The following is a 24,411-nucleotide window of genomic DNA, read 5'->3' as shown; positions in this document are numbered from 1 at the left end:
GATGGTGCTTTCGGTTTACCTTGTTGCATCTTCAAAAGTGCACAATAAAATGTGGCACTGAATTTGAAACAGCACATTGTAATTTCTGCATCTATTATCCAAGTATTTATTAGTAATACTGAAATGTAGTTACTGATGATGATGTACTTATCATGGACCATACAGAATATATAGATATAGATATAGAAAGCCCAGTCAGATTCTTGTTAACCCCTGAGACAACTTGCTAAATGCTTAAAGCTGCTTTCATTCAGGGAAAGCTACATGCAGGTTTATTGTTTTACTACCTGCCTCCATTACATTGCAATTATATTAATTAATGATGGGTACCACAGCCCTCTTTAATTTTCTGGAGATGCATACTGTGCTACCTTTATTTTAAAAATGTTGTTTTGAACACCTCAACGAAAGAGCTTAACGTGTAATTTGTTCGCATCCTATGCCAAATAGTTTTTCAGTTTTGTACACCATTAATGCTTCTATACACATTTGGCCTTTACTTAGGCTGCTAGAGCTTTCATTACCTAGGTATACTACAAAAAATGCCTACCTAAAGCTATGTTTAGCCCAAATAATAGTTACTCCTCTTTAAAACTTTAAATACTTCACTCTTGTGTAGCAAAAATATATTTTTTTAACATGTTCCTATTCCTGTTCTTAGACACAACAGCCACAGAAAAAAACAAACATCTTCACACTCATCTTCAATAACTCAAAAGCTCAACTGGGAAGCCTGTGGATGTACTATATGCGCGTGTGTGTGTGTGTGTGTGTGTGTGTGTGTGTGTGTGTGCCTCTTGTTATGAGCTGCATGCTGTTGTTCAAACTAGAGGTGAGCGTGGAATAGGTGACTGGCCCTGGGGAATCATGTTTTTCTCTTGTACTGCTCTGATGCTGCCAACTGTGCTGCTGATGGCTTGCATTCATGCGGCATTCACAGTAAGTAGTACGGTACAAACAGAAATGCAGAGTGTTTAAGGAAAAGTGAAGGTAACTATCATAAAAGCTGCACAGATTACTACAAAAACGTACATTGACAGTGCTTGTATGCAGAAAAACAACATCAAAGTATCACTTGTTGACCAAGTGAACATGCTCCCATCCAACACATACACATACACTCCCTGGTGATTGTCAGGGGAGACATAAACCTAACTTAAGGGTGAAGCAGAGGGCTGGTGGCCTGGTATTCTAAACGGGCCCTTGGGTGATGAGTGAACAGGGGACATCAGCAGCTTGCCAACCACCACTGTTGTCCTTAACACCTTTCTGCTGTTTGGGGGAGAGCAACTTTGGAGCTGTATACAACATCTAGCTTCCAAAGTGGTAATTGATGGTTAATTACAAAAATTAAGGGTGGGAAGTTTCACAGCAGCATTGCATCATGGTGAGAGAAACAGACTGATTGGTCTGCTTTGCGGTTCACAACTGAAAAGCAGGTCTTTACCGGACAGCATTTATTAAAATTGGGGCTGTGTTAACTGACAGCGTTACAATGGTAAACCAAAAAAAAAAGGTCTAACGAGCATAGTAACAAACAATCAGCATCTCTGATTACCTCTGCTGCTCCTTAATGCATTATATTTATTTAACACAGGTCCACACAACCGCAACAATACTAAACACAGCGTATTACACAGCAATACAAGCACATTTAAAGTATGAGACGGTGGTAGACTTTATGCCCTAAGTGGTTCCTGTGCGTCAGCAATGTGTGTGAACAGCACCAAAAATACACACGACTTCACTAAGCCCCATCAACCTATTCCTTCCTCCACTTCTAGTCTATTCCTCCATCAATCCCCCATCCCAACCCCCCTCAACACTCCTGTTTGTGGGTCCAACCCTGTGCGCTTTCCTGCCATTCTTCTATCTCTGCTAATTTTAGATGAAGGAAAAAGCTCTGTCCACATCTGTTAGTCATTCTTTAAGAGGTTTGTGTATGTGTGAGTGTGTGTGTGTGTGTGTGTGTGTGTGTGTGTGTGTGTGTGTGTGTGTGTTTGGGAAGGAGAGAGAAAATAAAACTGTGAAAAGGTCAAAGAAAGGAGAAGCAGTGGAATGAGTGCTGAAAAGTTAATCAAAGGAAAGGTATAAAACAACCAGGGTGAAGACAGAGTCACCGTTGCTACCAGAACAAATGTGCATCTTGACTCAAATACAATCATTTAGATTTGGAGTGTTTCCTCTACATTTACTTGACAGTGGTGAACCACAATGGCAACAAACTGCCATCACAAGTAAAGAGAATGCAAAATAAACTAAACACCATAATTTAGCTCAATTTGCCCCAAAAAGCACAGACAAATGTGAAGGCAGAGTGCGTGGAAACGGTGCTCTAATGATCATAAATCATCCAAATGGGAATAATTTGGAGTCCTAAATAAAAGTAAGTGGGAGAACGCACAACCTATGGTTTTAACCACAGGAGAGGTCAAAGCTCAAGTAAAGGAATGTGATGAACACAAAATAAAAAGATTTCTTGCAACAGGATTATAGTATGCAAAACATTCCTTTTCTTCATGCGTTTTTAATGCTGCTTTAAAGATTTACTTTAGAAGACATGATACCCAAACTTACCTTTACGTGATAAGAGTGACAAAAATAAGGTGTTTATTCAATTAAGATTAACTTATAGTGTATTTTTAACATATATATAAAATAAACACTGACTACGTGCTTGCTGTGAAAGCTTAGTTCTTAGCCTTGGTAACCGGCTCATTTTCCGGGCACATAAAACCTGCGAGAGTGTTTACAGTGGTGAGTGATTGGAATCTCAACAACACAGGGATGGCTGATTCAGTGAATTCAACATTCATCATGTTAAATACAGATTGTAAAAATGTCAGGTTTACGTCTTCGGAAGGCTACGTGTGTCCGCTGTTAAACGTGGGCCCAAACAAAGACTAGCATTGTCTTGACTAGTGCGGGGTGACAAAGTCGTCTTTCACCCGGAGTGGACAGAGCGAATCTTAAGAAAAATACACCCTCACATGCGTACAGCTATAGACAAACATGCACACAGGCAAATGCACACACATGGGATCCTGGCAATCACCACTGTGCGTAACAGTGGGCTGTAAGGGGGACACAGAGGGCAGAGCACAGCATGTTTATGTGTTTGTGTTTATCCTGTCGTAAACAGGGACAAGAGACACATGCCGTGTCGCCGCCTGTCACCACTTTCTTCACCTCCTCGCTGCTTCCTCCTTCTCCTCCTCTTTCCCTGAGCCCACTTGGTCAGCTTGTTAAGCATGTCTCCAAAAGCTGATTAAGTAGTGTTGATCAGCCTTAGGTAAAGGCTCTGACACACCAACCCGACGGCCAACCTTCGGCAGAAAAGGCAGTCGGACTGACTGCCTCCCCGAGTTGGTCAAAAAAGTGCCTCAGAATACACCGAAGCGACGCCGACTTGAGTGTACGTTCTGCACCTGCGTGACACGTAATACGTCTCCATAACAGCAGGCGGTGCTAATCTGTATTGTGTCCCAAAAAATGAAAACTGACAGTTGATTGGATGAACGCGTCACATGGGTCTGGCTGCTCCCGGATTTTACAACGGAGCATAATGGCGGCTCGTTCGGAATACGATCTCATATTTTACGAAGATAGTTCACTGTTTCTGAAAACATTTTGTGAGAAATAGGCCATACAGTTGCTGAATCTGTCTTCATTTCAGATCGACAAAGGTCAGTTTAAAAGATTTTCGTCAGATTTTGAGAGGCTCATCCCGCTCGTCATTTCCGGGTTAGCGCTCCACCAATCAGATTGGTCATTGAGTCTGACTGCCCGCCTTCCGATTCAACATGTCAAATCGGCTCAAATGAAGGGCGACGGCTCCTCAGACTGACGATGGCACGGAACACACCGAACAGACTTGAGTCACTGACCTCGCCAGACTGTCTGACGGCCGATAATCTGGTTGGTGTGTCAGGGCTTTAACATTCACCTCGTACAGACGTCGCTGCCAGCCAGCCAGCGTCTTTGTGCCTCTGTGTATGTGTAGAGATCAGAGAAGGAAAATCTGTTTCCATGAAAATTGCTCTACATGGAATATTTGCAACACACACACACACACGCACGCATGCACGCGCCTGTGTGCATGTATTACGGTAACACTATTATATGTCTTATATGTCTTCTTGGATTGGAGCCAAGTCAGTGTATGGTCTCATTGACATGAGCACATTTGGTGGAATGTGCACATCATCATGGCCTGGTGTGTGTAAATGTGTGTGCGTGTGTGTGCATGTGTGTGTGTGTGTATGTGTGTGTTCCTACTGCAGGCTGTGTAGATCACTGCTTATCACCCAGTTAGCATGGGGCTGCCAAGAGAGACCATGCACCTACAGCACTGCAGCAGGGGGTGGGACACACAACAGCACACACACTTGACATGACAGACTGCAGGCATAAATGATCAAAAAACAATTTTTACAACTACAAGCACACACACACACACAAACGCACACACACACACGCACACACACACACACACACACACACACACTTTAACACTGTGTTGGTGGTGCCTGTAAACAAAGCCCTGCTCCAGATCTCATTAATTGGCGGAGTGATTGAGTTAACGAGGCAGCGTACACAGGCAGGTTAGAAAGGTTGACTCTCCCAGCTCCTCTTCTCTCCTCTCCTGGTTTGCTCTTGTGCTCTGCCTCATGGGAAAGATTAGAATCCTCAGCTGGAGCAAATAAAGCTGGACGTTATGCAAGAGCCCGGGAGAGGGAGGAAGACAGAGAGAGAAGAGAAAGGCTGATGATGATGTAACTTGAGAGAAGAGCAAAATACTGAAATCAAGAACAAGGAGGAAAGACAAGAAGAGACCTAACAAAAGTCAACTATGTACCTTACCGTACTATATAGTGCCAGTCATCCTAAACAACGGTAGCCGATCTGATCTGACCAAATTCAAAATTCACAGTATGTAAGTGCAACAGGCCGTGCCGAGTGGGGGTGTTCATGAAAAGCACTGTCACCGTCTACTGCCCTGTTGCTCCATTAGTAAACTAAGCAACTGTTGTCCTCTTTGTTAACACGAAAGATAAACTATCGAGCCACGACTGGACAGATCATCATCACACCAAACCATCTGACTTCAAGTAGACAAGAACAGAAAGGGATGAAAAAAAGTATAAGACAAAGGACCTATGTTGGATAATAATGTACATGTTCACCTTAAATCACACTGATTCACCACCAACAAAATGTCCTGCCTTCACAAAATGGGATTTAAACATTTAACAGCACACTCTTCCACTGACCATACTTAGCTTACTTATTTTAGTAGTGCTGCTGATTGGGAAACCAACTCTACTTAGCCTATGTGTGCTACAACACATCATATTGTCATATAGTATTTATTACATTTAATGCTACATACTGTCACTTGTGATTTTCTTCTCCAATAAGAAGCTGGTATGTTGGTGTTGTTGTTGGCAAATTGTGCATATCAAGTAAAAAAACAAAAACAGCAGGTGTCAGGAGACAGAACGAGAAAAGAATAAAGAAAGAAGGAAGTGAAAAAAAGAGAGAAATGAATGAGCGATGCGGAAGGAAGGAAGTTCACAGAGATAAAACACTGACTGGCAGAGAGAGAGGGAGAGCAATGAATGCCCCCCCCCCCCGTCAGTATATCGCTTGGATGCAGTTATGCAAGAGCTGAGTGTTCTCATGTGTCATCAGTTACATTTCACACACAAAGACATGTACACACATATCATACAGCTAGCATACATACAAACTACTGTCCTGATTCAAAAGGGCTCAGATTATACATCCAAGGTGTTAGGTAGCACGGGGGTCCCCATGAAGTGACAGCTGCACTGGCTTACAGTTACACCTCCACAATACACTCTTATTCATTGTAGTGGAATTAAGATGTAGTGAATATTTCAATGATTGTAAACGTAAAATCTCAATTATGTACAGAAGCTGGAGAAGAAGCTGTGAAATCACTGTAGCATGCAACTGATGTCCGTTTGGAAAATTAAATAAATCACCATCAATATTCCGTTTTTTTTTCGATTGCTTAACGACAGTGGCTGGAGCCACGTGCAAAACTGTAACCACAGTTTTGCACAGCAGCAGTTCATGAAGACCAAACTCTAGTTCGTTTTTCATTGATTGAACACAGTTCTACACACTTATCCCATGGCTTTTACCACAACCTGCACAACACTGTGAATTTACAGCACTTTGTTCAAATGCTAACACACTGCTGTCAAAACTGTTAACCACGCATTGAACAGAATGGATTTCAGCCCGGTGCATTTCATAACACTGCTGATTGCAATTTCAGCTGAAAGCCTAAGTAGGTGTCTTGTTTTAGACTTGTTAGTGAACGCATACTGTGTATATACACTACCGGTCAAAAGTTTGGGGTCACTTAGAAATTTCCATTCCACTCCATTATAGACAGAATACCAACTGAGATCAGTTGCATTGTTTTTTTTTTAACCAGGGCAGCAGTTTTCAGATTACATTATGTGCTTACATAATTGCAAAAGGGTTCTCCAATGTTTTCTCAGTTAGCCTTTTAAAATGATATCAGATTATTAAACAGAATGTGAGTTTGGAACATTGGATGAATGGTTGCTGATAATGGGCAATGTAGATATTGCATTAAAGATCAGCCACTTCTTTCTACAACAGTCGAGAACCCTTTTGCAATTATGCAAGTACATAATGTAATCTGAAAACTGCTGCCCTGATTAAAAAAACAATGCAACTGATCTCAGCTGGTATTCTGTCTATAATGGAGTGGAATGGAAATTTCTAAGTGACCCCAAACTTTTGACCAGTAGTGAGTGAGTGAGTGAGTGAGTGAGTGAGTGAGTGAGTGAGTGAGTGAGTATGTATGTATGTATGTATGTATGTATGTATGTATGTATGTATGTATGTATGTATATATATATATATATATATATATATGCTAGTGTTTTTACTCTCAGTGTATTCTGAGTGTATGTTGTCTCGATGAGGAGGTGACAGCAAGGCAAATACCTCATCAATTGACTATGGACTGACCAGGTTATCAATCATCAGGCAAAAAAAATAGCCTCTAAGACATCTGCCACCAACAACAACACCTACAACAGTAGGCATGGGTCTTCTTTCAGCAATATGACTGACTGAATCTGAAATGCTGATTAAATGCCACATGATGGTGGCAACAATATTGTAACTTATTGCCCAACCCTAACTTACAAAGAGAAACAAGTTTACACATTCAAAGCTGACATCAATGAGTCACACACATGCACATATCCCACGTTCCCACACACACCTCTGCCTCCTCTCACAACTAACCTAAGGGAGAGAGTGTACCTTTGCACAGAACCCGGCTAATACTTGGGCCAGACGAACACAAACGCGCTACTAACACAACACCCACACACAAACAGTGAGGATACTAGCTGGGGGCCAGCTGGAAAGAAAGCTGTGTACGAGGGTGTGTGCGTGATGTTAGATGCCTGTGTGTGTGTGTGTGTGTGTGTGTGTGTGTGTGTGTGTGTGTGTGTGTGTGTGTGTGTGTGTGTGTGTGTGTGAGACTACAAAGACCTTAGTGTTTATTAGTGTGTGTATGGGCAAAAGCAATTCACTAATATTCTGTTTACAACACTTCTAATTCATTTTATGCACTCTTTCTGTAGCCTACCGTTAACAACATAATCTAATCATAATAATTTGATTGACATCTTTTGGCAGGCAAAATATGCTGCACTTGTTTCCAAGGTAACATGTATACAAAGTATTATGTACCACATATGCATTATGCTGGCAGTTAAAAACCACACGTCATGTTACAGAAAATATGCTAATGATCTGTCTGATTAAATTCACAGTGGATTCTTTGCTGAGGATTTATGTTGCCATCTCTTTAAATTAAATGTTTTAGATGTCATTAAGTACTATTATATAGATGTGATTAGTTATCTTTTAATCAGTGATATGTAACAACTTGCTTGATTTTTCATTGAACTGGGTTTCAGAGCCTTCCTGTTCTTCACTTAATAGTCTCTTTCTGATCCCTATGAACAAGCACCTTTTGTCCATTTCCTCTTCCTCCATCATACTTCTGGTTGTCCCTAGTTTGTCACTCCCCATTTCCCTTCCCCATGCTTTGTCAACCCCTCTAGTGCCCTTAATCCATTCTTCCCAGCTTTCCTTTTCCTTCTCACCCTGTGACTGGTCAGGGGTTCTAGCTCACTGTTCTCTTCATCAAAAGCTTTAATCCCCTAAAACAACAATCGCTGTGTGTGCGCATGTACAGTAGGACTATATGTGTGTGCGCCCACCCACATGCAACTGCCTGGTTGTTACGTAATTTCACTGGCCACATCTGATGCTAAAAATGGACATGGATAAAACTAATGTGACCGAGGGAGGGGCTATTGCACAGAGGCACAAATGTACACACAGACAGCAGGGGCTAGGCAAGCTGCTTAACCCTGATGTCATGAACCAGGGATGCAAATTGTAAACGTTTTTTCTAAAGTCACGTTAGTATTTAGTCATACATAATTATTAAAGGCTTCTAAAATACAAACTGAAAACTTTAAACATGGGCTATACTTGAAGCACAAGTAACTAATCTAAGCACAGTCTTTACAGTTTAATGTATAACTTTATTAGGGGTGGGAATCATCAGAGGCCTTACGATACGATATCATCACGATACTTATGTCACGATACGATATTATTGTGATTTTAAACATATTGCAATATTCGGCGATATATTGCAATTTATTACCTTTTTTCCAACTTCAAATTTTTCCCAATTTCAAATTATGTCCCCGAAAGAAAACAGTTTATCTAAAAAGATACATTTCTCTGTTTGTTCATCTCACTTCAATTTTATTGCTGCAAAATGGGATTGTCAAGCAGACAAACTGACAAACACATAAAAAAGATCGATACTTGGCGTCTCTGTATCGATACAGTATTGCCACGGAAAATATTGCGATCCTATGCTGTATCGATTTTTTCCCCCACCCCTAATCTTTATGGTAATAAACATTTGGTGGATCAGGTTTGCAAGTGATAGTGTTGTAAAAGAGGATTGGTAAAAGGAAAAAGCAACCACAGTGAACTCTTACTCAAAACTCTGTCTCTGACTAGCCTAAGTGTAATATTTTTCCAGCATGAATAATTAACTTAAACTTCAGCAAATGACACACACATTACAACTATTTAAATAATATATTATAAAAGTGTTCAGAAAATGTAGTTTAAAAATGATCCCATCCAATGACAGGTCTTAGTCAAAACACACAAGGTTAGGTGACTGGGACAAGACAAAAACATTACAAATAAATAAAATAGGATAAGTGATATGTTTGGGTCAAGGCTGGAGAGTGGTAGAGCACATACTATAATACTGGCTGGCACACTCACTTATGGACAATCTCCTAAGGAAATATGAGATGAGCATGTTTCCAGCTGTGTGTATGTGTAGGAGGTTATGCTATATGATGCGCAGTGCTGATGGCCGGCTTTGTCATTAAAGTTTAAACACTCTGCTTTCCTATAAATACCTTTCCAATGATCCAATATATTATTTAGACACACACACACACACACACACACACACACACACACACACACACACACACACAAAAAGAAGAAAGCCAGCGCCCTAGAGGAAGGAAGTCTTATGAACATTTAAGATGGCCAGTGGCCAAAAATAGAGTTAGAGGTTTGTCCTGCTGTGAGTGCAATCTACCACACTTTATTCTGCCCATGACCACTCATCTTGGAAGGAGCCCAAGGCCTTGCCACATGCACTAAGGCCAACTTGCAGATGATACTACTTGATATGGTTGTGGTCTAGTCTGACTTTCAGTTCATATTTTGAGTTTTCAGGTTGACTCTGAGGAGGTTAACACCGACCACCACCTACTGCTGATCAGAGAGTCATGTTGGCTGGTAAATCTGGGTGTCCAGTGAAAGAAAAAGACACAGGGTAAGGTGACATGAAGCAAGAGAGAGGGGAGAGAAGAGGAAAGAAGAGGAAGCTAATGGAAGAGGAGCTGCCACTGGAGTATTAGTCCATGGATTGGTGACACAGAAATGAGAGGGAGGAGAGGATGGTTGGGTCAATCGATGCTTAAAAAGGTTTCACTCCCCTACAGGGACGTGTGCATCTGTACACACACATACACACATGCACACACTTTACACACACACACACACACACACACACACACACACACACACACACACACACACACACACACACACACACACACACACACACACACACACACACACACACACACACACACACACTCCATCTGGCTCAAAAGTCAGAAGTCTAGCGAAAGAGCAGCATTCAGCAGCAGGCCTGGATGGGACCGTGGGTTTGTGTTTCTAAATCCCAAGCATAAAAGACAATGCTTACGTATTAGGTTGTCCAAAAGGTTAAATTAGATCAAGCACACACACACACACACACACTGCTTACAGTAACTTGCCGAACAGATTGCCATTTGGCTAGAAATGTTGTGGTGTCCACACACCTGCACACAGCCAAGCTGTTATTTAGCACTATATGCCTGTGCTCAGATAAGGAAATAGCTGAATTTTTGGCCATTAACGTGGTGTTAACTAAGTGTTTATAAGTTTATAATTCCTAAAAAGGTACACAGAATTAATCATTTTATTAACAACCGTTTGGGACAGTTTGTTCCCACACAGACACACTTTTTTCCCTCTGACATGGCATTCCCACCTAAAGCCCTGCCTTTTAAATGCACATAATCTTCTCACTCACAAGCATAGGCTGCAATGAGTCCAAAATGAGTTCTGATGTACAAAAGAGAACAGGTCTGAACATGGAGAGAGAGAGAGAAACAAGGTAAAGACAGAGAGACAGAGACAGCACAGTGAAAGACAGACAGGCAGAGGAAGAGGAAAAACGTGATCTTGCATTCCTTACATGGGGTGGAGGGAAGGAGAGAGAGAGGTGAAGAAAAAAAGAGGGAGAAATGGGGGAAGGGAGAGAGGGGAGAAAAGGAGGAGGGTGACAAGAGAGAAAGTTTAACTTGGCGCCAGACAGCATTTCAATACCCGACAGCCAACCACACAGACACTCACACAAAATATCGACACTATGTGAGTGGCACAGAAGTCCTTTTGGTGACTTCCCATCGTCTGAAATTAGATTAGATATTTGCCCTCCACCCCCACTCCCTGGGTCCAGCACAGAGGCAGATTCCCAGATAAAAATAGCCAGAGGAACTATTCAAACACACTGCTGCATTTCTGCAGGGAGTGTCTGCTGACTGCACTGGACTTAAGGGGTTAGAGAGGGGTTAGGAGCTCCACTCATCACCTCCCTGAACCAGAGGGCCTGGGACAGCGGGACAGCCCTATCTCTATCACACTTAAACACTCAAGCACTATCATGTTTAAATAACTGTGTACAAGTTGTCATTTCTGTTTTTTAACAATTATGTAGAAAATATGACATACTTGCAAGTAGAAAAAATGCCCTCTCTATTAGACTGCTGTTGAAGTTTCCAAATTGCCAATATTGTACATGATTAAAAAACTAGAAAATGCATTTCCTGCAGAAAATGAGTGTGGATGCTGAATAGCTAAATTGCTAAAGCTAAACTGCTTAAAGCTTAAATCTGTAAGAAGTTGAAGTAGTGAGAATAGTTGGACAAGTGGGAATTGCTTTAATTGGTATGAATTTCATTGACAAGTTGAATAACACTGCTAATGTAAAAAATTTGGAAATGTGTTTTTTTTGTTGAAAAGCTAATGCTAAAGCTAAACTGGATTGCTGGTTAAAATGTGTAAGAAGAAGGTGAAGTTGTAAGAAATGTGGAAAAGTGATAAGTGTTTTAATTATTATATCTTCAAAAAGTTGAATAATAGCCATATTGTATGAAAGTTGAAGGTGTTACAACAGCGGCACAGCAGTGGCAAGCGAACAACATATAACTGTCTGTAGTTGCAATTTTACAGTCTGGCGAAAATGCTGCGTCATGCTTACTAATCAGTGGCCATGTTTGTAAACACAGAGGAGATCGCTTTGATCTCTGGTGTCAGCTAACGACCAATCACCTGTGTCAGACTACTTTTAAGGGACACAGAGCCATTAAGGGACACAGAGTGACTTGTGAAAGAAAGGCTCAGACAGCCTAAACTATAGGTGGCATAAGTGAAATGACCTCATCTTCAGTGCCGCAAGTCCTTTGGGAACATATTGATGTAAAATTTATGTGGAAAAAATAAAAAAATGTGGGCATATCAGCGATTCAAAAAAGTGGTCCGCTGTGCCTTTGCACGGAAATGTCAAGGATGTTTAACATGGGCAGCGAATGGAGGAAGCTTTGGAGCTGTTGTCATTTGGAAGCTCACCGAGCAAAATATATAAGTTCTATTGCTTAAAAGAGCTGAAAGTAGACAAGCATACCTACGTTTTGATGTATATTTTATGACAAGGAAAAATTGTGGGCGTGAGAGTAAGTTATAGAGAAGGGACTAAGATGATTTTTTTAAGGCTCCGTGCTCTAGCGATGACATCACCCATTATAAACTTCCTGACAAGAACACTAAACTTAAACTTAATTTTCACAAAAACTGTTAAATATATCAAACTGCTGAGATAGAGCCTACTAGCTGAAGTTTGTTCAGTTGTGAAAGGTTTAAAGTTTGATTGGTGTCTGAAAGTATGAAGTAGGAGTAGCATTTTGAAGTAGAAGATGATTTGAAGCCTGCTCTCATTGACTCTAATTGCAAAAAAAAAAGCTTAATATTTTAAAAAGTATAAATAGCAGAACAAATGTTAAAGAAGCCCCATCATGTGCTGAAAGAGCTGAACATTTTGATATTGGATTGTTTTTTGTAGCTGAATGTATGCAGAAGTTAGAGGCGACCAAAGAAAGTTGAAGGATAAAGAATCTGATAGCAATACTGTGAATGCTGCTGAATCAGCATTCACACAATTAGTATACACAATAAGACACTCAATTTACACACAAGACTTACAGAATGCACAGAGGCTTTTTATAAGTTCAAAAGGTTTCAGAAACGTGTTAGTTCATTTTAATTCACAGTACAAAGTTAGAAGATCCAGTCCTTTTGTTGTGATCCTGTCCTGGAAATTATATTAGCAGCCACACTGTGTGCTGATCCCCACTGTAAAGATGCCCTCAGCATGACCAGTATTATTGGGGTTAATCTAAGAAGATTACCATGGTATACATTACAACAACGTTCGGGCCGAGCCCTATCATTGGCAAAAACGACCACCGTAGGTATAGAGAGCCGAAGTCACGCCCTTCTACTTCCGGCCAATGGGACCTATCTTTCGAAAAAAATATGAACGAGGGTAGATGGAGAGATAATTATTATTTTTTGATCCCGTTTGAATTGAGCCATGGATTACAAATATGATGTTTGTCAATTTAAAACATTATTTTTCAACCGAAGAAAGTATCAGGTTATTGTTAAACTGTTGAAGTATAAGACTGTGAAAATACGTAATTAGAAAGACTACACACTTCATGGATGACGTTGATGTAACGTTACTCAAATGAGCAGAGGATCTCGCTTGTTCTTTTGCTTATCTGCTGAAAACACTTCACTGGATAAAACACATCAGGTAAGATAACGTTACGTGTGTTGTTTAACAGAGCTAAGCTAGCTAGCTAGCTAGCAAGCCGAATCAAGCTAGGTGAGGTAGATTGTGTGAGACGGGAGATGAGCGGTTTTACACAAAACTAAGTGGTCATATGACAAACCTACGGCTAACTGAGACTTTCTTCGGTTGAAAAATTATCTTTAAAATTGACGAACATCATATTTGTAATCCATGGCTCAATTCAAACGGCATCAAAAAATAATTAGCTTCTCCCCGTTCACATTTTTTCTGAGTTTAGGTCCCATGAGGTCCACCGGAAGGGGCGGGTGTGTGTGTGTGTGTGTGTGTGTGTGTGTGTGTGCGTGTGCACGCAACATGCCAGGCCAGGTGATTGTGGTGTAGTTTATAAGTGGTGCAATGGGGAAGGGGTAATCTGCTTGCTGTTCCCTCACTGCAAGGAACACCTAATCACTCAACCAAATCCCGACTGTTTGCTGTCCTGGCTCCTAAATGGTGGAACGAGCTCCCCATTGACATCAGGACAGCTAAAAGTCTACACATCTTCCGCTGCAGGCTAAAAACACATCTCTTCCGACTGCACCTTGGCCAAGAAGATGATGGTTATAAAAAAATAAAATTGTACTTACATGTGGCACTTTGTAGTTTGGAAGCTATTTGAAGTTATGTAATTCTTCTATGGGATTCTTGCTGTTCCGAGTTTGTACCTTCATGGTTGAATGCACTTATTGGAAGTTACTTTGAATGAAAGTGTCAGCTAAATGAAATGTAATGTAATGAAGGAAGAGTTAGCTTTACCACTGACTTACTAAGTGCTGTCATGGTCTTGGTATGTTACACTATGATCATATTCCAGAGAAATGACACTTCAGGCTCTAACCTAAAGGACAGGTCATTATGTTGTGTAGATCAAAACAAAACCTCTCATCTGGTAAGATCAGAGGAATAGTTACCTGATCTGCACGTGTGTGTGTGTGTGTGTGTGTGTGTGTGTGTGTGTGTACACGTCATCAGACTCAGATTAGTTTCAATGTCATCGCTGCCATCAAGAAGTGGTTGTACATACACCCACATAGCGAAATACACACTTTTTTCACAAGAAATACCTTTGCACAGCTGCCCACCCAGAAAACCACTGTCTCCTTTATATACACACTTGATATTCTTTTACAATAACATGCCATTCTGTGCCTCACTCTGAGTCACCTCTACAACAATGTAGCTCTGTAAACTCCCCATATTACATTACAATACACATTCATGTGCAAACACAAACAGCTGCTGAACAGTGCAGATCAATCCATGCACACCAACACACCCTACTGCATTCTCAACATGAATTTTGATACCCATTTGAAAATTGTGTGTGTGTGTGTGCGTGTGTGTGTGTGTTTTGAGGCTGGTAGCTTAAATTGAAAATATTACTTCTCATCTCTTAAAATAAAAAGGCATTATTTTGAATGCATTCATTCTGCATCAGTTTTTATTCATATTGTGCTTATGAGGTATTCAAAATGTGTTTGTTTATGAATGCATGAATGCCTTTGTACCGAGTGAGTGTGTTCAGGAAAGACTTGCAGAGATAGTAACTGTTGTGTTTTCCCCTCATGTGTAATGCAACACAGCCGGCAACTATTAACCTTCTAAGCAGGAATGTGGGAGGTCCAAGAATTCCAATAAAAAGCAGCAGTGTGTTCGAGTGTGTGTGTTCTGTGTATGTGTACTCACATATATGTTCGTCAAAGTGTTACAGTTATCCGTCAACAGTCCATCCCATCCAGACATGCAGACCCACCCCATTACCATCCCTGACCAATAACCAATACAGTCAATATGGGGTCATGTTGTCGTCACAGACATACACACATGGCCGCAGGACACATTTAGTTCAGCTGCAGTGTTATCACGCGAAAATAAGTGGATTTCAAATGAAGCTCTTTCATGTCAAACCTCACAACTATGCAGCTGATCATAAAGGTCTGAGGCCAATAATCTATAGGACTTAATGGTCAGATCCGAGGTTAATGTGCGAGTCCTTGGGGCAGGGCGTCAGAAGCCCCAGGACCGCCATGGGTGATGTGGTCTTGTTGGCTGTGGTCTCTCTGAACTCCCTGGTCAAGGGCAGCGCAGGACTAATGGTGGGGAGGTCCATTAGTGTCGACTGGCTGAGCACATTGTTCCCTTTGGTCACATTCCTGGCTAAATACAGACATTTTCACAACTGAAGGCCCCCTCTACCAGAAGTCATTTGTCAACTTAGCGTCATAGGCGACCATATCAAAATTTTATGAAGAACTGTTTTGACAAGGAAAAGTGGGCCATGATGCCTCTACACTGGGAATACTCTGTCTGTTAGAAAATCAATCTCTATAATATTGAGCGAAAAATTCTATATTTTACTACAACTTTAAACACTACATTAAAATAAATATCGTAACAAGTGTTATCAGAGTGTACATTTTAAGCTACAAAGTGCAGCATGAGATATTAGCCCACAATTTTGTCAGCAAGTGTATTTTGACTTAATAGCTTTAGCAGTATTCCTAACAGCTGATATGTTCACTTCACACCAGCAATCAAAGTTGATTCTTGGCACCTAACTCAATTTGCCAGATTTTTCAGGAAAAAAAATAACCAGTTTTGTTAAGAAACATCATCTGCTTCAGGCTTAAAAGCATGTTGACTGAGCCTGATCACAGCAGGGCACTGTCCCATAAACCAGGCTGTAAACTGTATTGGAATAATGGGAGGCAGTGGTTTTGCTGTGGTCAGCACTGCGAGGGAGTTTTCACAGATAAGGCTAATCGCTGCGCTTATCATTACAGTGATTGTGTTTTGAGATTGAAAAGCATATGCTCACAATTGCACAATGCAAACATAAACCCAGACAGGGAAAAGGTGAAATGTTCCCTCTGAAATCCTTGCTCACAAGCTACCCTTTTGTCTCCTGTCCTGCCACATCATAAGGTAAAACGGTGTACGACTGTGAGTGTGTGTCTAGAATAAATGGTAAGATGGCTCCATGGCATGTCAAAATAAACTGGGGTGTCCACATTTACCTCACTTTCTCTCTCTCTCTCTCACACACACACACACACACACACACACACACACACACACACACACACACACACACACACACACACACACACACACACACACACAGTGCGGTCTCTTCACTTGTCAAAAGCACCACCAAACTATGAGCTACTCTGCACCATTATGAGTACAATGAGAGGTCCCTGGCCCCACAAGTCCACACACAATCAGCCCCAAGGCTTGCCCCACTCCCACCATTGTCCCATACTCCACACACATTCACACAATGGCCACTCTAGAGCCAGGGGTCCCACTATGCAATTCCATCACACAAAGACACACACCAGTCCTTATCCCGTCAGAGAGAGAGTGAAGAATGATAGAGGTGGCAGAAGAAAAATTTTGACCCTTGGGGAGGGATGGAAGAAAATGAGTAAAACACAAAGAAGTGCAAAGTGTGTGTGGCAGGAGTCTCGATGACATCTTAGGGAGGGAGAGACATACAGTAGGCAAGTTATTGTGTGTCCAAGTTATCACTAGAGCTTAATCAATCATTAGCACAGCCTTTGAGGTACACAAAAATGTCAACTGTGTAAGTGTAGACGAGATACTGCATACCACCAACTCCCTGTCTGCTGACTAATGCAACCTGTAGAATACTTTGCCTCTAACCAATCCCCCAAACTACATCAAACACAAATAAAGACCAGGTAAATAGCAGTGATTAGATATAAATTAAATTGGATACTTTCCAACACAATGAACCCAACACTGATCTGCCAACAACAACAGATGCAGCTACAGTATATTCCTGTCATTTCTTGCTTCATCATATCAATTCTTTATCTCAGCAGAAATCCGATCATCTATTCACACTAATGAAGTGACTGTGGAAAACAGGAGTGCAAGGGGAAGTGTCCGGTGATGGAGAGAATGGAGGTAAGCTCCATAGAGAAGCAGCTTACCCTATGGGACATAATCCCACATCACCAAACATGCCAGGAAGGGATGATTACATTCTTTATTCCAGGCACTGTTACATCCTTCTACATTCAAGAAATGTGTTCACTCTAAATTATGAGATCTACACAAGATGCTGTTTTAAGATCAGATTTGTTGTTAGATAATGCCTCTCAGACAGAGTTGCTATGTTTACTAAGAAGTGCTGAAAGGATTAATTAAGTTAGTTATTCAACAGAGAATTTATAAAATGTTATTTTGGTAACTGACAAATAACTTCATGAAGCTTAAGCCTTCATAGGAGCAAGAAGCTGTTTGCTTTTCTACATTTTTAGATAATTAGATTAATTTACTAATAAGTTCAACTCTATCTATAAATTAGTCAACAACTATTTTGATTTTTAATAACAGATAGAGCATTTAAGTCACTTTTCAAGCGAAACATGTTTGCTGTTTCCAGCTTCTTGAATGTGAAGATTTGCTGTTTTTCATTGTCTTACATTAAGGTATCCTGGATATATTTGGGGTTTAGACTGTCACCTTGTGGTCAAGGAAATTGTAAAGAGGATGTTTCACTTTTTTCTGACTTTTTATAGACCAAATGATTGATCAAAAAAGTAATGAGAAATTGTTTGTTGCAGCCCTAATCATTATAAATTGATAACTTTTGGTTTCGAGACCTAATCAATTAATAAGCAATAATAATCAACAATCAAAATAAAAGTGAGATGCTGCTTATAACAAAGTTAAATGGTAAATAAGACTAAAGTTGGATGGCAGTGCACACTTCACACCAACCAGACTAGTAGGTCCAGTTAATGTTCTTCACCTTTACTCAATAGATTACACACACAATCAACCTACTACACAAACACACACACCATCCGCATGCATCAAAGCCATAACCGAAACACAATACATTTTTAGTCCCTTCCCAGAAGGGCTTAAGCTATCTGCTGCCACACAAACACTGAGTTTCTTGTAATAAAGGGCTACTTGTGGTGGGATGTGGTCTGATGTCATGGCAGCCTCCCCAGGGCTGCTGCAAGAAGACTGTGTGTGTGTGTGTGTGTGTGTGTGTAGGAATGTTGAGGGGCTGAAGCTGGGTGCAGCAGGAGTCAGGAGGGGACAGGGTGGGGGAAGGGAGGGGAATGTCCCAAGTGGAAAAGGGTCCCACACAGTTTGTCAGTCACACACAAGGCACTGTGCCAAATGCTTACCAGTAACTACTTAGGAAGTCATCACATTGTTCCCGCGGGAAAAACAACTTATTAAATATGTATATTTTGTTTTACACAGGAGGGCCGAAGACAGTAAATGGTTGTTATATACTTTCAGATGTTATCCCATTGGTCTCTTGTGCTTAAATTGTGTCTAATTTATACGAATCAAAATCATGTAGTTTTGTTACTAAAAGACAGGGTCATTTCAGGCAGTTTATTACTGACACTCAGAAATGATAAACTGAATAGCTGGCACAAATTATAGTAGGCCCACTTCCACTTCCTCCTTTCTAAAGAAAATTTGCCTTGGCTTCAAGAGAAGAGAGCGAAAACAAACTTATGCAAGCATTTCAGGAATTAGACTTAAAGACACACACACACACACACACACACACACACACACACACACACACACACACACACACACACACACACAGAGACCTCAGCTGACTACTGGAAAAACCCCTGCTCTCACTTCAATTTACAGACAGGCCTAGGACCTGGCACATGTATGCTCAGTTATTGGTTTGATATCAGCTTGCTGCGTGTATACCTGGCTAGACCCCATCACCTCAACACCAGCACCAGGAGGAGAGGAGTCGTAAAGTAACTTATCAACACGTCCAAATCTCTCTTTTTCACTCAGTCAGTACAAAAACACACTCGTGCAGTGCTTCTAGGATTTTCAGTCTGTTCTCTAAAAGGTGGCGGATGGTGAAATTAGGTTGTCAGGGTGACACAGAGGATGTCGCTGTAACAACTGTACAGTAGTTTAACCACTTCCTCTTGAACCGGAGTACAGTACTAAACCTGCACCAGATTTCAGTATCTTATCTAACTAGACCACGGACTATTGCACTGATCCCTGAACAACTAAAACCAATCAACAGGTTTTTTGATTGGAAGTGGATGTTGATAAGTAACTATCTGGCGTCTTTATTAATCAGTAATGCAGTGACTGTTAGCTCTGCCGACAACAACCACGGCAAGTAAACAAGAAAGACAATGGTGGGTAGAAATTCATAGCAGGAGTCACGCAAACTTACCATTATCTCCAGGTGTTTTCATTTTTTTCTGCTTTAGCTACTTAGCTAGACAGCAAGCGGTTAAAGTTTGGTCAACAGGATGAATTCCACAAAGTTGCTTGTGGAAAGAAAAGCCCGTCTCTCGGCCTCTTCCTCCCCCCTCTAGTTCCCAATCTGGAAAACTGGGTGAATATACGGCAAACTTTTGTAGCTGCTGCTTCAGCGGCTCTCTCTTCTCGGGCCACCGCGCACTCTCGGTCCGTTTCAGCGGATCTCTGCCAACCGACCAAACCGACCGAATGGCTTGCCTTTCAGCGGTCAAGACCTCGCTGTTGGTCCTCGCTTCTCGTCCCGTAACTGGCAGCGTTCAAATCTGCCCAAGTTGCGGCGGAAAACGACTCGAGCCAGCCGTAAAGGCTCTCTCTCTCTCTCTCTTTTAACAAGTTCTTTCGCTAACTGTCCGGTAGCTGTTTACTCCGTCTCAACCGCATCTTCGTCGCTGTTTGACATCTCGCTTTGTTCTTTGACAGAAATGAACGTTGGAGAGGAACCTCTCTTTCTTTACAGACTTTTTTTTAAGTCCTCCACTCTCTCTAACACCATTCAGTGCTACTCTCTCCTCCCCCCGTGCGTCTCTCAGTCCTCGGGGTGTCGTGTTTCGCTCGCTCTCCTCTGAGCGCGGGGCCCGCCCACACTGACGGGAGAGAATGGGGGGGGCTAACGTGGCGAGTCACGCCCACTCACCACGAGCCGGGGCCGGGGCCTGGGCTGGCGTCACTGCAGCACGCGGCGTTGCCTTGGAGACCGCCACAGCGCGCTGCCGTGGTGACATCATATCCGAGTCCTACGATTCAAGAGAGGCGCGAGAGCGCTCGTCTCACGGTGTCCATTTACGTCAGTCAGCGGTTACGGTTCTAATTAGGCCCTTTCATAGGAAGATAATTACACTTTTTAAATGGGCACATTAAATATGAAAGCGTCAGTTAGTGATTAACACTGACAACAGGAAATTCCAACTGTAGTGATGGAGAACATACTCTTCTTTATTCAGAAGAATATTCAGATATATAACATTCAGAATCTTACTTAAAATCCACCTCCACTGAAACATATGTTTTGTTTATTGTATACCTGAATGTTTGACCTTCACTGTGCAGAATGATGAATCATTGATGTGCAGACTGACTCTAGAAAGCTGTTCTCACATTCATCTGCTGATTTTGTGACATGTCACAAAATGTATGGTCCAAAAACAGTGTTGTGCATTTAATTGAATTTAAAGTTGTTGTTTAAACTAAACCTATAGGGGGTAACATACTATATATCTCCATAATGAAAAGAATTTGTGGTCTCAGTCTGGACCAAAGCGGTGGGCCCACTGATCAACAATGTGATTGCTAGAGACACTTCACCAAATGTCAGTTGGCAGTGGCACTGGTGAGTGCAGGCCTCCAAACTCTAAGATTTTGAATAATTTAACAACCCATATTGAGTAGGCTTTTCATTAAATTAACAAACTAAACAAGAATTAACCTTTTTGGTCTTACTTTTAAGACTTCTGATGACATCCTGACTTATTTTTTTAGAAATCTTATCAAGTAAAAATCATTTACTGCACTTTCAGCCTAATTTGCTTGTTTCAGGCAAAAGCATGCTCTAAAAGTTTTCACTTCAATTTGATTGGGCATTTTTACAGTGTATTTTATTTTGGGTCTCCATATGCATAACATATTTGCTGGCTGTTTAGCGTTACCTGTTATTGTAATTCAGTAAAAGTCCCAAATAAAAAAATCTGATGTGTAAAACTGCACTGTTATTTCATTTTGGCACCCACAGTAGCAACCACTTTTACCATTATTTGAATTTTGACTGAAATATGTAGATCAAACCATAAGGCGAAAAACTTTACATAAAACAACCAAATAAAAAAAATAAAAAACTTGTGGTTAATTTGAATATGAATCTGCATCCTGTTCTGTTGCTGGTTTCTCATGTAGGGCTAACTCCCTTTTCCTCTTTTTTTTTTAAGGTGCAGCCAACTATATGACCTTTAACTCACAATCAAACACACTTGGCCCAGAGTGAGCATTAGCATATGCTTTATTTATGCATGCATGTCCACGTGCATATCAAGTGCTTCATCCGGTCAACTCTTTAACTTGATCAGATGTTTAGCATGGCTCATTTGATTTTGAAGAATGGTTTGAGTGAAGACCGGTTCAGTGGCGGGCATGAACCAGACTTGTTTTCTGTCAACTCAAACACCCTGACCTTCTGCTTCCTCGTGTGCCACTAATATGAAGCTGTCATATGTTAATGAGTGCATATGAGTGGGTGAGGCGTCATACATGGGAGGTGAAGTGTATCTCCTCTTTAGCCTTCTTGTACGATTGCACCTGGTGCAGTGGACGGAGGCTTTATGTGTGTTTTTGTGCATTTTTTTTTTTACCTCGCTGTGACATCAGCGATACACCACACTGCCCTGCCTTGTCAACAGGATAAGACTGTGGTAGTAAAACAAAGTAAACAAAGTCCCCTGACAGCAGCAACGTCCCTGCAGTGTGATTTACAACCAGGATTTCTGCTCCCTTCGCTGGCCATTCTCAGGAAACCCACTCTGCTCTCTGACTGATTAGAAACTGGACCTAAAGAGAAATAAAATGGGATGCTGAACCTTCACATTCAGGAAACAGCAATACTGTCCTGTCTTCTTCTTCAGAGCAGGAAAACCACTGCACAGACCTGCGTGGCATTTTCTCACGCAGAGGCTTACAATAGGGCAATCAGCTGGGAACAAGAGAGTTGCACTATTCCCTTGTTTCTCTTTTTGTTGCTGTGACAGGCATCCACCACATATCTGTAATTTTACCATTTTCTGATGTTTCTGGTTGAGGTGAAGAGCTCTTCAGCTTCCCCTTCTGGGCTCTTCACACGGAGGGAGACATGAGAGAAAAGAAATCAAAGCGAGGACAAGAGGACACGCTCCAGAGGGAGGAGGAGGAAAAAAAACACCTGAAAAGAGTGATTTAGCGATTAAGTTCAGGGTGGACAAACAGCTTCTGCTCTTTTATATTTCTGTGTATTTATATGTGTGCTTGTTTGTGCCTTGTTGTGTGAGCATGCTCTATTGTAACTCAAGCACAGCTGACACATTTGATGACATTTACAGACAAATCTTCAGCACAGTACATTCTGAACACTGATAAACACAGAGCTTCACTCAGCACCCTCCCTCTGTCCTCCTCCTCCTCCTCCTCCTCCCTCACTCTGACTGTTTATCCACCTCTCCTGTTTTCTCTCCCCCATTCCCTCCTTACTTTGCTGCTACTCTGTCTGTTTGCAGTCCTGTCGTCTTTTACCACTCATCCATCCATACATCCGTCCACCCTCCCTCACTCTCACACCTCTTATTTCTCCTCCCGCTCCATCCTCCATGCCTGCATCTCTTTCCCTCCCTAACACTCATCACTCATTTTCTCTCCTCAGGTCATTATTATTTGAGCTACAAGCTCAAGGTTGATAGATGAGTTATATATTTGTGAAAGAAAATGTAGTGTAATTTCCCATTTTAATCTGTTTTGGCCACAAGTGTACATGCACTGCAGTGAAAAGTTTTTACACATCCCATATTTTTTTGATGTCTTGTTGAATCTCAATAATTGTGCTCATTTTAAATACCCTAAAACTACAAATAAAGACACTTTTGTGATTTCCAAATGTAGTAGGAAATTGCCAATTTTGTTAAACAAGATGTTCATTATAGCCTGAATAAGGCACATACAGCAGGCAAAATACATTCAGTACACTCCAGTTAATGATGGTGCTGTCTCTTGATGTTTTAGTTTATTTTATAACAGATAGTGGACCTTTGTAGTGTGCTTGCATTTAATAAGTTGTCACAGAGACTCATTAGGATGTGAACGCTTCCCAATTAATAGATTTTTGTGTTTTTTAGTGATTTTTTTGTTTTTTTTGTAGATAAACTAGCTGTTATCCAGCTCAATGGAGAAATTGCCAATCTTTAAGTATCTTTTGGCACTTTTGCTTATGCTATCAAACTGAAATAAAATTCTTACATACATATGTTGAAAGCAGTATTTAAGGTTTCCTGGGGGGTTAGGGGTACCGGAGGGGGGGTTAGAGGGACTAGAGGCCAGAGACCTTTTTTGCATGGGATTTCCAATCTCTCTCTTTCACCCAGCATGGCCTGTCATCTTTATACAATAAACTCTTTATTACAGGTATAAAATGCCCCCTTCAAATATTCTTTGAAAAGTTGCATCTATTGAATGATCAGGTTGTTGACCATTTCAGGTTTGATATCAGAACGTTTGGTTCTGCGGTGTTGGAGAAAGTACATTTGCAGTACATGTGCAGTGCGTTTTTCACATTTCATTTTTAAAATGTTCACATGTATTTAACTATTAAATTAGACCCAGCTAGATCTTGGTGAATGAACTTGATGTGTTTGACAAATAGAGTGTATCAAAGAAGAGCCCTGTCCTATTGGTTCCACATCATCTGTAACTCCCTCAAT

At 41.2% G+C, this 24,411-nt stretch overlaps 1 protein-coding gene across 1 annotated transcript in view; it reads right to left on the bottom strand.

Moving 5' to 3' along the window:
- erfl3 (Ets2 repressor factor like 3) overlaps nt 1-20,533 on the bottom strand; it is a 55,598-nt gene extending 35,065 nt beyond the window's left edge. The window contains exon 1 of the mRNA XM_039805667.1: nt 19,896-20,533. Within this exon, the coding sequence (XP_039661601.1) occupies nt 19,896-19,917 (22 nt within the window). The 5' untranslated portion in view covers nt 19,918-20,533. The remainder of the gene's footprint in view (nt 1-19,895) is intronic.
- Nucleotides 20,534-24,411: the final 3,878 nt, after the last annotated feature.

Source organism: Perca fluviatilis, chromosome 7 (genome assembly GCF_010015445.1).
Source record: "Perca fluviatilis chromosome 7, GENO_Pfluv_1.0, whole genome shotgun sequence".
NCBI lineage: Eukaryota > Metazoa > Chordata > Actinopteri > Perciformes > Percidae > Perca > Perca fluviatilis.
Note: the sequence above shows the minus strand (reverse complement) of the source record. Positions and strands in the feature narration are given on the sequence as shown.